The 16872-nt window shown below is 44.0% G+C and overlaps 1 protein-coding gene across 1 annotated transcript in view; it reads left to right on the forward strand.

Annotated features, from left to right (window-relative positions):
* Window positions 1–16872, forward strand: part of erbb4b (erb-b2 receptor tyrosine kinase 4b) — a gene marked incomplete at its 3' end in the record, with an annotated part of 188909 nt that overhangs the window by 23147 nt on the left and 148890 nt on the right. Inside the window, 1 exon segment of the mRNA XM_080019820.1 lies at window positions 14017–14203. Coding sequence (XP_079875946.1) covers window positions 14017–14203 — 187 coding nt within the window.

Below are 16872 nucleotides of genomic sequence, written 5' to 3' on the forward strand. Positions count from 1 at the left end.
TGGCAATCTGACCGAAAAGGGTTGTCGGTTCGCTCCAACTCCAACTTTTCACCGCTTTTAAAAGGAACTGCCAGCTGAAGCTCTCAAAAACAAGGAGAGATAGGATTTCAGACTGTAAAAGGCACTGTCTGCCTCTCCACCCCATCCGGCTGACGGTGGAGGAGCGCGGTAGGAGGTGATTACTTCTGGATTATGGACTTGCCTCCGTCGCCGAGACGTCGGCATAATTGAATAATGGCCGTCGCCAATGGTCCCAGTGTGGACGGGCCTCACAGTCCCCACCCCCCTACACCCCACCCTCTCAGATTGGCTCAATATTAAGCATGACACATGTGTAACCGGCACGGTAATTAATGTGCTGAATCAATTACAAATTAGTCCATTTGGAGAATTCCCCGCAGGTGTCCACTCATTAGCAGAGCTCTGATGGAGTCAAGCGCTTCTCTCGTGGGGGGATGGGGGGGGGTCCTCTCTCTTTCAATCTCTTTCTCAATCTCCTTTGCCTTTCGTCCTTCCGCTGTGATCCTGACAACTTTTCTCAAGGTAGGACGCCGAGGACGCGCGGGAGCAGAATGCCAATCGCGCCGCGCATCGCCCACCCCCAGATCCGAGCGCGTTGCGAAACGGGCGAGTCGAGACGATGGCCGGCTGCCATTGCGATCGCCCGAAAACCTCAGAAAAAACGGAAAATCCTCCAAACGTAATTTGCAGAGAAGTCGTGGAATACTTGTCCTTCCTCTGCCTTTCACCGGCAAGTCAGTCTATGTCGCTACTCGTTCTGCAAGACGTTTGTTTACCCCCGAGTTCCAGGGTTGGTGCTTGCTTAACCTCCATTATAAAGCCTGTTGTGAACTCAACCTAAGAAAAACACTTGAAGAAATCCCACCACCACGAAAAATTAAACAAAACTGGTTTTCGCAAAGAATCCGGCAAGTTCAGCACCGCTCATTTTCCTGTCTGCACTTGAAAGCAGCCTTCATGACAGGGCTTTCCAGCTCAATTTGGGAGGCGTCAGGGAGGTAAACGGTGGTGGGGGACACAAGAGGTCTGGAGAGTTTTACAGTAGATGAGGAGGAGAGAGAGGCTCAGAGAGAGAGTGCGTGTGTGTGTGTGTGTGTGTGTGTGTGTGTGTGTGTGTGTGCGTGTGCGTGCGGTCGTGTGCCGTGTGTGTGTGTGTGTGTGTGTGTGCATGCTTACACAAATCCACACACAATCCCCATACATATCTATATTTACCACCCCTAAGGAAGGAGCAGCCAGGGAGGATAATTATGATTCATGCCATATAAATGTAAATATTTGCTCCACTTTTGACATCAGGCCCTATTCTGTTTGATTAGATTACGCGGTTTCAATCTATATCGACTTGGACCGTATTTTGAATTTGGGGCGGGGTGATGCGTTGGGAAGGAACACATTCGGCAGCGGACCGAAACGTTCACTATCTTGCGTCACCCACCGCGGACCGTGACGGACGACGTCACGTACGCGAGCCTCAGCCGAGGACCAGAAAATCTGCCTCCATTTCGAGGAGGAGATGAGGATCCGTCCAAGGTCTTTTCCCCACACAGATAGAGTCAGATAGGATGAGAGGATTGGATATCAAAAAAAGGTACACACTTTTTTGGTCCGCGACGCACGTTGACGAATAAATCACAAAACCCAAGAAAGTCATTAAGGAGACGTAGATGAAGTGAATCAAATCAATGTTGTTGTCGGCTGGAAAGAATACTGGATATACATACAGTACGGCCTTTACTTCTCCTCAAGAGGCCGTTTTGATTCAGTGTGAAATATTCAGGCGTTCAAATAAAACCTCTATCGATCACCATAAATTACCCAGATTGGCTCTTAAATTCCCAGCACTCAATTCCATTTCCCCCAAAGAGGCTCCGTGAAGGAAAGTCAGAGCTCTCGCTTTGATTTTGATTCGTCTCCTGGCAAAATGAAATGTTCCACAATTCAAAAGCGAGGCGCTAACTACGCAGCTTTACAAAATCGAATGCAAAGAAAGCTGTGCTTCATCATTGCATTTCGGAAATCGACCCTTTATTTTCAGAGGGTAATGTAAGTTGGTGTCTTAAAATATAACGAAATCTCGAATTACCCACGAGCTTCATCGCCCATTGCTGTGGTGATGCGGCAGTCAGAACCATGACGGCCTGTACTTTAACACCGATGCAACTGAGGAGTCAGTAAAGGGTTGGTAGAGTACTTACGTAGATTTATTAGAACAGGTGCAGAGCATTGGTGGACACTGGTCTCGATATCACGATATGAGCTCCGAGAGTCCGCTCTCTCTTATCTTTATAGCCCACATGAGCGGAAAAACTATTGGAAGGACGACACACCGAGTGAGTGAGAAAGTACAGCACAATATCGAAACCGAAAGGTACAGAGTCAAAGGGTGGTACGATATCGAAACCTAAATTAAGGAGTTACAGACTTCAAGGGGGGGGTTGATCGGAGCTCAGATAATAGACTTCAACCACAAGACCAAGTCATTGTATTGGTCGTCATACGGTCACTTGTTTGGAAACGTCCCCCTATGTCACCTAAAATCTCAGTGAAATCTCTTTCTTACTGAATGTGGCGAGGAGGGACGATCGTTGTGTTGGCAATCATAGTTGACTTACCTCCTAAAATGTGTGTGTATTTTTGTGTATTGTTTTTCAATTAACCATTTTTTTATTTTTTAAACGAATATTATCAAATAAATACTATATATATATATATATATATATATATATATATATATATATATATATATATATATATATATATATATATATAAAATATTAAATAAATAAATAAATATATAGTAATAGTAATTTTCAATAATTTCTAAATAATATTCATCATTGAAAATGATAAATAAATAAAATTAAAAAACAATAAAATAAAAATAAAATAAATATGCAAAGAATTTCAGTCGCATATTAAGGGATTTCCTGTTGGTTTCCTGTGGAAGTGAAGTGCCGTCCATCCCACAGTGGAAAATAACAGGATAGCAGACACCTCCATTAAACAATTCTTATAATTATCATATTTTGGTATCAAGCTGGCTGTCGGTTGCTGGTACTAACTTGTGTTGATGTGATTACTGATGTTTTAGATAATGTTTTCAGAATATCTTTTACGATATACAATTTACCTCAATTTTGAAAGATACTGTAATTGTACTCATAATTGTAGTATTTTTTTAAAGGCCTGTTTGAGGCTATGTTTTTAGAACATTGTCATTGTGGCCAGTGACGTGCAGTGAGGGTTGGGGTTGGGGAGGCACTGACTCACAAGTCAGATTTACAAACATACAGTAGGATCGTCATCCCCATCGTTACCACGAAAGGCCAGCTCCTGTTTAGCTAAAAAGCAGGTTGCATTTATGAGGTCTTTCAAAATCTCACAATTTTCCTTTACCTTGGCATTGTGGAGGCTGATATTAAGTCTTCGTTGTTCATTTAGAGCCAGAGCGCGAAGTTCCAAAGGTTTTTAAAGAAATCTGATTTTGAATGTGAGCAGTTGATCGTTCATGTTTGTCAAGGCTTCTTGGCAAGTTTTTCAAGTCACAAAATCCTGTATGGGTCCACACAGTCTCACTCGTTGAGAATAAAAGGCAGGGAAAGCAGAAAAGACGGTTGTTTTATAGCACAGCCACAAAGCCAGTCTTTACGTGTCTACCAATCCGTTTGAAAAGAACGAGTAGTTTCCCGTCTATTCCCAACTCCCGTCGTTTGAAGCAAACCTCGTAGTTCTGGCGTCGGTCTCCCAGTATTTATGACTTCTTGCTTTGACTGAAAGTCCAGCTTTGAAAAATGTCTTAGTTTAGAAATCAAATCCTCCATTTTCAGGGCGAGAAATGACAGCTTGTCGCTAAGCTCTACAGCGTCGCACAGCACACTTCGTGCGTTTACTTTTTGCACACGGGTTAGAGTTGACCGTGACCTGGCTGGTGGCAGTGCTAGCAGGCTGCTCACGATCGCCGCCTTCTTTGAGGCAGAGGTACTGCCTGCCTCAAGGCAAGCATATTCCCTGTGGATTGATGTCATATCAATAAGATGTAAATAATATTATGTAAATACCATTTGCACGCGCTCAATCCAGTTTGTGAGTGACTGCTCAATCTGGAGGGAGGCTCGGCTGTCCATGCCTCACCTCTCGTCTCCGAAGTTTATTTCGTTTATTTAAGCAGGAAATACAGAATTTTCTGCGATTTTTACTATAAAAATGGTCAAAATACATTAAGAACCACACCAAAAATTATAGTCTAGAGGACAAATATTAATACTTGTGTTATTTTATTATTTGGTTTCTTTTTCCTCTCATGATGACAGGGGAGGCACAGCCTCACCTGCCTCCCCTGACTGCACGTCACTGATTGTGGCAGCATGTGGCTTCCATTTACATGAAAGCGATAAGAAGTTAAAAAACTGTATGTTTAAACAATAATAAGTTCTTGTGCTACACCGTTAACATATTGTATTTATATCTACATTTTTATTCACATTTTATCAACCTTGACAACATACAATGCTTATTTAAGATGGGGGTGATGCGAAGAGTATAATTAGCTATTAATAAGTGCATAATAAAGGATTTATTTACCTTAATAAGGCACTGTTCCTGCTTTAGATCTGGTAACTGCAAAAGGCATAGCAAACTGCATAGTTAACTGCTTAATTAAAACTTATAGTGTTATTAACACATGATGAAAGCATAGTTAACTGTTAATAAGTCCATCGTTAACTGTTAAAAAGTTCATGGTTAACTGTTAATAAGTGCATAGTTAGCTGCTAATTAATGCTGTAATCAACACTTATATAGTCTTATTAACACAATAATAATGTTACCTATTGTATTCAGGAATTACTAACAATCACTAACACTCACTAACAATCAATAACTTGAGTTGGTCACATTGTGCACCCAAATACTTTTCCATTCTCTACTAAAACTTTCAAGGTGAAGTGCTTTCATCACTCAAGAATTTACATACAGTACGCACATGTTGGCAGCTGCCCAAACTTGTCTTAACTTCCCAATCATTTCCAGTTGTCTGGACACGCCAGTTTGCGCATCATATTTTGGTCGCGGGTTTTCCTCCAGTAAAAACCTAATGTGGCCCGGTGTAATGTCTGTAGATGGGTATCTAACAGCCAACATCACAAGTTGTTCATCCGTGTATGTTTACTGCTGCGTCACACGTACATTCCCCTACTCCACTAGACATGTGCAATTCCATGTCAAGATAATACAGTGAACAACTTCCACTCATTACATCTCCCCCTCTAAGATGATTATCTCAAAAGTTTCTCTGAACTCTTACAGTCAACAACGTTAACTTCACAGCTTAGTCCCCCGTCTAACTTTATACTTTTCCAGTGTTTTTCCAAACTAAAATAAAAAACATTTCCTTTCTCTTACTCTTGACTCTTTAACAGAAATAGCAAAGACAACAAAATATCTCTGTATCACGCTGTTCTGGACCGAAACATTCTCTCTTACTGTCCATAGACTTCACAAATCCAGTCTGATTGCTAGTTTACTATTACCGTTTTTTTACACCAGAACTAGTGGGTTAACTCGTTAAAAACAGGCGATTGAAACCTTTCCCATTGCCAGGAGAAATGCCATTTTTTTCTAGTACGTTCAACGTCATGAACATGCCATGAATGGGGCGTGTCATGTTCCAGTGTGATTGGTTACAAAACAGTAGAGGTGACAGCAACTGATACAATGGTGGGTTTTACAGTCCCCCATAAGAAAAAAGTCAATAGCATCTGATTTTGGATCCTAAATGGGATGAACAATGAAATTAAATGATGGAACAATACACGGATATTCCGGGTTGTTCTTTTCCGACTGGTGACACATGCCGATTGTTAGCGGGTGTTGCCGGGTTTTGGTGCAGTGGGAGAGGGGTATAATTCTGTGAGAGCGAGTCACAGTATTAGTCCCCTGTGCGAGAGTGACTGGTGTCTCTGTAGCTCAGGACAACTCAGTGTTCATATCCTCTTCTGGAGTTGCCCGGTCAGGACCCAGGTTGATGGATGTGGGTGTTTTGGGTGTGGTCAACAGATGGCGCCTGTTCTTTCTGTAGTGCACACCTTGAGCTGTCTCCACTATGTAAGATCTGGGAGTGGAGCTGGGACTGTGAACAATGGCTGGCAATGTCCATTGTAATCGTCCGTCCAATTTTGTGAGCACCGTGTCCCCTGAGCTCCGTGGACGGAGAATTGTCACTCCGTTCCTCCGGTTGGTAGTGGTAGTCCTATGCCTGCTTGTGTTTGGCTATGGCATTGGCCTGTTTAGTTTCATCCTTCTTGGGCCAGTTTGCTTTCCGATTGGGTAAGGTGGTTCTGAGTTTCCTACCCATCTGTAGTTCGACTGGACTGGCACCAGTAGACGAGGGTGTGGCTCTTCTATGTCATCAGAGTGAGGAGGGGGTCTTCCTGAAGTATCCCTCTCTGTATCTGGACAGCCCTCTCTGCATGCCATGTCATGTCTACCTGACTGCGAGTAGTTGTTGGCAACTTTTTAAATTCACATAGGTCGATGGCGACTTTCTGCCAAATTCTGGATGGGAGCTCACTGGACATTAATGGCTGTTAAAATTTGAGTGTTATTGTTTTCTCTAAAGAATGCACACTGCTGTACTTTTGTTGTGATGTCTTCTGACATTTTGGGCCACCAAACAGATTGGCAAGCTCTTTCTCTGCACTGAACTAGACCCTGATACATGGTCAAGATTCAAGATTCAAGAGCTTTATTTGTCACATACATATACATACTTACATACATATTGCAGTGATATGTTATTGCAACGCACTCAGAGATTGTGCATGATAAGGTGTAAACTGAACCCAATAGCTACCTAATTTCTACCTATCTAACCAACTGAAACTACTTGATTCCTAATATGTAATGCAGTTAGTAAATAGAATAAAACAAAATAAAATACAATAAAATAAAATAAGACTCAAAAAGGTAATACAGAGTGGGGGTACAAAATAGAAATAAAGGGAATAGACTTATGCATATGGAATAGGCTATTTGTATATACAGATATGTGCAGTAAAGTGTCAGGTGAATACGGTGAGGAATTGTGTGTGGAGATATACAGTACAGTATACACAGTATGAAACAGTAACTCTTACTCTCTCTTTCCTCGGTGTATGACTGCGGGGTCACTTGCCCGACCGCAGCAGCTGGAACAGTCCATTGTTGGGGTGGTGAGGATCCTTCATGATCCTGCTGCCTCTGCTTCTACACCTCCTGGTCTATAAGTCTTGCAGGCAGAGGAGGGTAGTTCCAGTGGTACATTCCGCTGAATGCACCACCCTCTGCAGGGCCCGCCTATGCTGAGCAGTACAGTTCCCAAACCAGGAAACAATGTTGCCTGTCAGGATGCTCTCCACTGCTCTCCACTAGAAGGACTTGAGGATCCTCACCGAGACCCTGAATTTCTTTAGCTGCCTGAGGTGGTGAAGACGCTGCCTCAGCTTTCTCACCAGTCTGTATGTAAAGTCCATGTTAAGTCCTCCGTAATGTGGACTCCCAGGTACTTGAAGCTGCTCACCCTGTTGACAGAAGCCCCATTAATCACCTACGGTGCGTGTGTTCTCGGTTGTAATCCCCTCTTTAAGTCCACTATCAGCTCCTCAGTTTTGCTGACGTTCAGGAGGAGGCTGTTGTCCTGGCATCAAAGTGACAGGTCACCCATCTCTTCACAGTAGGCCTTCTCATCGTCGTTGTTGATCAGGCCCACCACGACAGTGTCGTCAGCAAACTTGATGATGGTGTTGGAGCAGAACCTGGCCACACAGTCATGTGTGTACAGGGAGTAAGGTAGGGGGCTGAGGACGCAGCCCTGGGCGGATCCTGTGTTCAGGGTGAGGGAGCTGGACATGTGCCTCCCCACCCTATCCACCTGGGGCCGGGCTGTGAGGAAGTCCAGGATCCAGGCACACAGCGGAGTGCTCAGTCCTAGCTCCTGCATCTTGACAGGCAGTCTGGTGGGGACTATGGTATTCAAGTTCAAGTTCAAGTTCAAGTTCAAGAGGTTATTTGTCACATACATATACATACGGTCATGCATATATGCAGTGAAATGTCATGACACCCGCTGATTACGCACAATAAGCTCTATAAGCTCTAAACATACCAAAAAATACCAAAATGTGCGTAATCGACACAAGGTGCTCGCGCATGAAAGCTGAACTATAGTCGACGGACAGCAGTTTCACATGAGTTCACTTCCAACCATCAAGGTGCTTGAACGTGGTGTGCAGTACCTGGGAGACCACGTCGTCTGCGGATCTGTTCTGCTGGTACGTGAACTGCAGCGGTTCCAAGGTGCAGGGGAGGGAGGCGCAGATGTAATCCTTAATCAGCCTCTCAAAACACTTCAAGACCACCGAGGTGAGGGCCACCGGACGGTAGTAATTGAGGCAGGCAGGAGAGACGGGACAGGGATCAAGGTGGACCTCTTGAAGCAGGACGGGACCACCGACTCAGCCAGGGAGGCTTTGAATATCATAGTGAGCACCGGGGCTAGCTGCTTAGCACAGGTCTTCAGTACCCGCAGTTTTCCTGAGGTTCACCTGCATCAGAGCCCTTCTGACGAATGCTCAGACCCTGAGAGAGCGTGCTCATCCCCAGCGGTGTAACTCAAATTAGCCTCAAACCGCACATAAAAAGAGTTCAGTTTGTTGACTCGGAAGGCGTCCACACTCGTGGCCTGGGAGGGGGTGCTCCTGGAGTTCATAATAGTCCGCAGCCCCTGCCACAAGCGTCTAGTGCCCCGTTGCTTCATCTGTCACTCCTCTGTGTCCCTGTACGTCCGTTTAACGTCCTTCAGCACCCTCCTCAGATTGTACGATGCCGCTTTGTAATTGTCCATATTCCGGATTCCATGCGAGCTTTCAGGGAAATTTTTAAATCCACGAGTGCATCGCAGTCGTAGGAGATCACTGCCGATGAGTTTTTGGCGGACATAGTGATATAAAATTGAAAAAAATACAAAAATATGCATAATCAACACGGAGCACCCGCGCAGGCAACCGCAGGGGGCGCCGCCAAGACTGCATTTTTCTAAGGCCACCTCTTTCGATCTGCGGGAATGACAGTGTGACTCCCCCTAATGACTATGCCGTCGAGCTCAGATAACCCCCCTCTCACCTGATAGAAGTCTTCTCTATACTCAGGCCACCCGTGCCTGATGAAGCCCAAGACTGCCTGGTACTGCAGATCGTTTTCTGTGTTTTGTTTTATCTCCTCCATCCTAGGTGTGGCTGGCACATGGCACACGACAGCATCAATATGTGCCCTGGGCCTCTGGAGAGAGCATCAGCCGCAGCTTACGTTTTGTCGGGTGCCTATTCATTTGATGGAAACATGAGATACATCCACTCATCACAGCCCACCTTGTACATTGAATGTAATTATACTGCTCTAGTGTGAGAGAGGCTTTATTCTGGTTTCCAGCTCAGTCACAGGTGAAAGGGGGGGGCGCCTTGTCCCATGGGAACCATGTCCCTGTGTTGTAGCCCTCTCGTGCAGAAGTGCCCTAATAAGCAATAGAACACCTGCTAAGTACTAAGTGCAACCTGACAATGCAGCTTAGCAAGCATTCATTACGAGACAGGGGGATGAACTGGAACAGATGCACTCTTACCGGGCCTATAGTCTAGTGGTTTTAATTTCCAGGTTCATTGCGTGCACCAAGACCATGTGAATAACCTATGCATTTATCCCAAGATAAAGTTTCTTGTTCTCGTGCTCTTATGTTCACACACGATAAAACGCTGAAATGTTCATATGAATATCTATTCAATCAATGGACATGCTGTTTGCATGGATCTGAGAGGAGGCGGTCTTGCTGCATTCCCACCAACACTTCAGTGCTTCAGACTGGCCTGCAGAGCTTCCCCTTTGAACAAAACTAAAAAAAAAACCCTTGTGTGTTCTGTGCCACATCTTAAACACAAACTTACCCCCCCCCCCTCCCGCAACCCGCCACTTAGGGCCACTTAAAAGCACAGGCCGGCCCTGGAGACAAAGTAACCAAATTACATCGAACCACACGTCTGATCTCTCCTGAGGAGAATTATTGTTTGCATTGTTGGATGTTCCAGATGTTAATCTCTTCTAATATAATAACCACAGCAAAATGTTGATACACTTTGTGATGCATCATTCCCAAAATTAACAACTTAACACTCACATTTATTGGTGCATGTATGCAATAAAGCAGATCACGCATCGGTCAGCAGAGATCGCGGGGAGGACTTTTATTATATTTTAGAAAGATTAAAATTATGGGATATTTATGAGATTATTATGAAAAAAAATGGGAGAACAGAATTCTTCCATGTTAATAAACGATCCTTCCACATACACCACAATAACTAGATAAACAGGTTACAGTGCCCTACTATAGGCTGAGTAAATCGCTGCGGTGGTAGCTGAGTTTATATATTATGTACTGTGTTGTGGGTGAAAGTAAATTAGCTTATTTCTTTCTTTCTTTCTCTGATGTGAGCGGGAACCTTTTGGCTGTCAGCGGGCCTTGAAGTGGAGTCACTGGAGTCATTCAAATGCAAGAGTCCAGTAAATAGTCGACTGAAATCAGAAACATTGTGTGTTTATCTTCAAAATATACTGCCCATCTTATCTCAATGTTTGCACTTTAATCTCCTTATCCTGATTTTATTCTCGGTAAACATTATAATATAATTTTTTCTTGATGGCCCTAATACTCCAATCCATATCTCTAAGACATCAAGATTTTTTTTTTTTTTATTGTTATTCATTTTATATGAAATCTTTATACGATTTGCGCAGAATTGTTTGCTGCTGGCCCTCTTTGGTTGACCTTAGGAAGAAAGGAAGATCCAGGCCAGAAGCTCCAGTCGCAGGAGGAGTGCATCTGAATGAATATTAAATGATGTAACCTTTCACACACATGCCCATGCATTGTATTACTTTGACCTTGTTGAAATCTGCACTCATTTTCCCGAGCTGCGTGATTTTATTCAACAAAACTGAACACATCGTTTCCGCACAGGGACAAGGACAGCACATGCAGCCACAACAAACAAGCTTTTAAAAAAAATAAATATACATATATTTTTCACAAAGTGGCTGCATTGTAATGATTTTTTTTTGTCTACAATCTCACCAAAAAATCTCACCTTTGTACAGGCACACAAAGAAAATACTTGCACACGTACACACACTGCCAGCCCGGTGCCCACAAAGAGTTGATGAAAGAGTTGTTTTACAGAAGGTGAGCAGATGAAAAGAGAGAAAAAATAAATGTTGTCATGCAACACATCTCTGCTCCTGCTGGAAAAAGCACGCTGGGATTGCTGGTGTGAATTGAATATAGATCACCGGGCCCAACTCCATAGTCTGATAGAACTGGGACTCTCTCTCAGACATGCACTGGAAAGCACGGTGAAATAATGGGGATGATTTTGCGAGCTCCCCAGCTATTTGCCGACCTCGCTGGCTGTTTGACCCGTGGATGCCCCCCCCCTCCCAATATATACATAATATATACACATGCATCTATGTAGGCGTTCAGGTCTCCTTGAGAAACCTCATTCATCCCACTGGAGTGGACGGCATGACGGTAAAGTGAGCCGGGGCTGAACAAGGTTGCTCGAGGAGACCTGAACACCACAGTCTTCACTCACACCAGAGAGGTGTGAAGTCAAGACTTTTGAAGGGATAGAACTGTGATGCATTCCGTCAATTTACCATTTGTCTGGTGCACCAGACAAATCGGACATTTCAAGGTACTGTACGTCCACGTGGTTTCAGATAATCAATCATGACGGGTGAGATTTCAGGCAGATGTGGGAGTCGCCGGAATTGGCGGAGGAGGAGGGCTCTAGAATGGCTCCGTGTTTGTCAGCGTGAGACCTTTCGAGTTCGTGTCGAGGGGGCAACGTGGCAAACGGTGTCAGTAGAGTTTTACACCCCCAACCCTACACACGCAGACTTCTCCGCTCATTCCCTTTAATCGCTCTTCTCTCCAGCCCCCCTTCTTCTCCTCCCTTCTCCTTCTCCTCAGTGTTATCTCTCTCTCTCTCCCTCTCTCTCTCTCTCTCTCTCTCTCTCTCTCTCTATCTCCGAACTGGAACAGGTGGGTTTTTAATTATGCATTAAAATATACAGAAACCTACTCGGATCCACTTGACTGAGCCTCCTCCCTCCCTCTCCCTCTCTCTCTCTCTCTCTCTCTCTCTCTCTCTCTCTCACTCTCTCTCTCACTCTAGATAGATAGATAGATAGATAGATAGATAGATAGATAGATAGATAGATAGATAGATAAGTCCTCTTCCTTCCTTCCCATACTAGTTTCTCAATCCAACCCCCTCCGCCTGCTACCTAGTAAGGAGTTTGACTGAAGGACTCTATTTCCAAGCCGGGCACGTCTCTGTGACTCAAGCGAGGGTTTTGTTCCGCTGGCACTCTTCCGCTCGCAAATGCCCCAGCTCAGCGAGGGAAGGGAGGAGAGGGAGAAATCCTTGTTAATCTAGTCACTTTGTCTCTGTCGCTCTCTTTCTGTCTGACTCTCTCTCTCTCTCTCGCTCTCTCTCTCTCTCTCTCTCTCTCTCTCTCTCTCTCTCTCTCTCTATCTCTTTCTGGCTGTGTTTTGAGTCTGTGTCTACGCAAAGCTCATTCTCAAATCAGATGGACGCCAGGAAAGAAAACGAACAAGCAAATCCCCCAAAATGGGGCGTTTGCAGCCGCACATGCCCGTTCAGATCTGTCCCAGCAGCGCATCGAGCGTTATCTATCTCCCGACGGCAGCCCCTGCCGCCATGCTGGAATAAAGTAGCTGAACCAAATTGCGAAAATACAATGCAGGGGAGCGTGAAGACCCCTGGCTTTAGCGAGATATGTGAACAAAGAGATTTACTGTCACCTGTGTCGTCCATCCAAAGATGTGGAGAGCGAAAATGCTTTCGTCGGGGAAAATAAAAAACAGGACACTGTCAAGTCATGTATTATATTTAGATGTTAATTTACTGGTTTAATGAGGTTAAGCCACTGACTGGGTGGCGGAGGGTGCCGTCATCCCAAAGCCTCTGCAGTCACATAATGAACAGAATGTGTTGTTCAATGCACAAACGAAGACTCCGGTGCCTGTGCGGCTCTTTAAATCCAGGCGCTTGTTCCCATGTACCGTATGCTGCGGCAGAGCTGCGCCTTGCATTAGTGGCTTGTGTCGCTGATCGCTGTTTAATGAGAGTGCCCACATGTCCATTACCTCAACAAAGGTCTGTATAATGACTACAAGTTGTTTCCCTTCTTCGCCGAAGCAATTCATTATTGATCAAACAGTCTGGGAAAGAGAAGGGACAGTGTATACCTGTCGATGCCTCACTTAGGTTTAAACCTGTGCAAAGAGGGCTGTACTTTGATCAGGGATTGAAAATAACACAGCGGCAAGATGAAGGAGTAATGGCCGGGTGTTTAATAAATTGGGGTACCTCAAAGCACCTCAAAGCTGAGCTGAACTAAATGACAGCCAATAATCATACAATCGTCCACACACCCCCATACGTGAACGATGGTATGCAGTACAATCGGTAGGACCTCCCCATGCATCCTTGTCCACATATTGGGGGTATTTGGACAACGGCAATACAGTATAGCCTTTGAAGACCTAAGTCTCAGGAACGCTGGGTTGAGTGGAATTCACGAGTCAACAACACTGAACAGTAAACATCGCTGAACAGTGTCCCCCACACAGGAGGGTGGAATGGTCTGGACCAATTCAGACTCAAAAGGGGGGTCTGGACATCTCAAAAGTGGTCCGAACTAAAACCAACATTTAAGGTCCCACCATGGGTCTCCCTCTGGCTCGGTCAACCTGGGCCTGGTCCAAGCTCTACTGGACGCAAGACCTGATTAGTTTTCTAGAAACAATCGACTCATACTGTTTGAGTATTTTGAAGGTGAACTTCATGATCTTACCATCTCAATTTCTCTCTGCAGTCCATACGGGAGGTGACGGGCTATGTGCTGGTAGCCCTCAACCAGTTCGACTACCTGCCGCTGGAGAACCTGAGGATCATTCGAGGAACCAAGCTGTATGAGGACCGCTACGCCCTCGCCATCTTCCTCAACTACCGCCGTGACGGAAACTTTGGCCTACGACAACTGGGGCTGAGGAACCTCACAGGTTGGAGGAAGTGATTATTTAACCTAGCAAAAAAAGAATCCATGTTGAAATGACCGGTTCTATCTTGTAACTACTACTAGTACCCAAGGACCTGCATCGGTTCTGTTCATTGTTCATCATCATCAACATGTCAGAGTTATGCTCTCCTTGCTGCTCAAATTGTATGCTTTACGGTAGAAGACACAACTCCAAAGTTTTTAACCTTCCACTATATAGGCACACAGTAGCCCTCTATTCTGTATCCTGGGATAATCTGTGCTTTGATAGTGAGGCGTATAGAGTATTGATGAAACCTCCCAGAAGCAGTTATGGTACGGTCACACTGCTGGCGATGGGGCGCTGCAAAGCGACAGGCTGCAATGCGACAGGCTGCAATGCATATCAAATGGAGCTCGGCTCCATCCAGCTGCAGGGGGCAGAGCGACGACCGGCGACAAGCCGACAGTTTCACGGCGAAAAGGAAAGTTGAGCAAGTTTCAACTTCATGCAAATGAGCAGGGCCAATCACCGGTTGACAGCCAATAAGGGGGAAGAAAGGTTGTCAATGATGCTGGTCCTTGGAAAATGAACGCTCGGACCACAGCATTGTTCCTATTATTTTAAGTGAAAAACGTCACTTAAGCAATCGATAAAATAAGGACCACATCATTTTATGTTTCTTCACAAAGGACAATTCTTTATTTTAAGGGACGGATGGCAAGATTATTTACGTAATTCTTTTTCAATTTTGCCAAGTAAACAAACTTCACCATTTCAATGAAAAATAAATAGACACAGTGCCATCTATCTATATAGTGTATATTCAGTATGGAGAAGGAGAGAGGTCCGAAATGTATGGCGCACCTACAACAGCCAGTCGATTTTAAGGCTGCCGCACCCACAAACGCCAGAGGCACAGAAGCCCCGTCGCCAGCGGTGTGACCATACAGCGACGCAAGAAGAGCTGCTCGGCTTCACGCTACAGCCCCGTCACTGGTGGTGGGACTCGAGCATTAGATGGCGCTTTGCTCTTTAGTCCTTTACAAAGTGTGGACGTTATCTATTTTTCCAGAATAACAATGCAACCAAAGTATACCAAAGTGAGATTTAAAGAGAGGTCACACATTTTGACGGCCTGTCCAACCAGAGTGGACTACAATATTTTCTGGGCTATGTTTCGGTAACTTCATTTTGAAGTGGTTAAAAATCGAAGAAGAGGCTTAGTTCATGTTTATTCCACTAGTGCATGACCGTCCCAAATTTTAAGACACAGTTTAACAAACATTGCAATAATTCAGTCTTGTGTTCCACAATGGAAGATTAATTTCTTAAGCTCATTTATAAGCATGAATGGGCATTGAAGTAGCGGATCTTCTGGGCAACATATGCATATTCATGAGGAACGGGTGCCTAGATCAGGGGTTCTCAAATTTTTGGCCTGGCGACCCCTAATAGAAGTCAAAAGTCACATGACCCTGTCATTCTGACTCAACGCTGTTTGAACTAACAACAGTACATGTACAAACCCCTTGGAGTTGGCACCCAAAGAGAATTTGAATAAAATTATTGTCATTCATGCTGTGTTTGTGCTGATTTGTCCTGTAAAAAATACAATTTGTGCTTCTATGGTTTTTGGTTTTTGGTTTATGGTTATTGGTTTTTTGGTTTATCATTGTATTTCATGAGCTGTTATGTAACTTTCCACCCCATCATCATCCACATCGCTCGATGGGTGACTAAACTTCTCGATTTGTGCGGGAGAGTCCCTCATGTTGACCAATTGTCCCGCAACCAGATGGAATGTCCCACATTTTGATCAATTGAAGCTTGAACTTGTAAATCATATTGACATTTATTCCCATGCATGCTGCACAGAGAGTCAGTGCAGCAGCAGCTTTTCTGACAGAAAAGCGTTTCCTCTTCTCCCGCGCTGTCGGACTCAGGGACAGGAGCGGGAGAGTAAGTTGTATGGTTATAGGGATACAAACATACAACTTACTCTCCCGCTCAACAACAAACGACAAACAAACATTTCTCTCGGTCTCTTTTACGGGATATATAGCCTACTGAAATGTTATTCATCGACTGAATCATTTAACTGAAATTATTTTTCTTTTGTGAAAAATTATTTAATTTACAAAAACAAACAAAAAAAACATTTTCCTTATTTTTGAGCATTTGACATGAATGAATACACATGAAAATTGTCCCTAATGCAAGTGGGTTATTTCAACTCTACCAATTGCTACTTTCATTTCTCATCATCCCCTTAACATCATATACAGTATATTCACAAAATGTTCAACATTGCCAGTGTCTTTATGAAAGTCAGGCTCTGTAGATGCACATCTTGAGCTGTGAAGCAGAGCCCGTAAAGATTTTAACTTGTTCAATGGCATTTACAATATGGCCCATATTAACAGTAGATATAAAATCCATACCTTATTTTGGAACTGTATAAAAAAACTGTACCAAAAGAGTTACATTTTTATTTACATTAATCTGTTACTGTATCAAAAAGACCTACATTTTTACTCATCATTTGAGGATCGATGATCATCATATTCTCGTGTAAATTAAAGATCCACAACAAATACATTTTGAGAATGCTTTCTTTGTATTTGTCTTGAAATAAGTATGGGCTCCTTTTAAGCCCAACTTGTTTACCCCCCCGCACACTTAAAGCGCTT

This window comes from Zeus faber (assembly GCF_960531495.2).
Source record: "Zeus faber genome assembly, chromosome: 18".
NCBI lineage: Eukaryota > Metazoa > Chordata > Actinopteri > Zeiformes > Zeidae > Zeus > Zeus faber.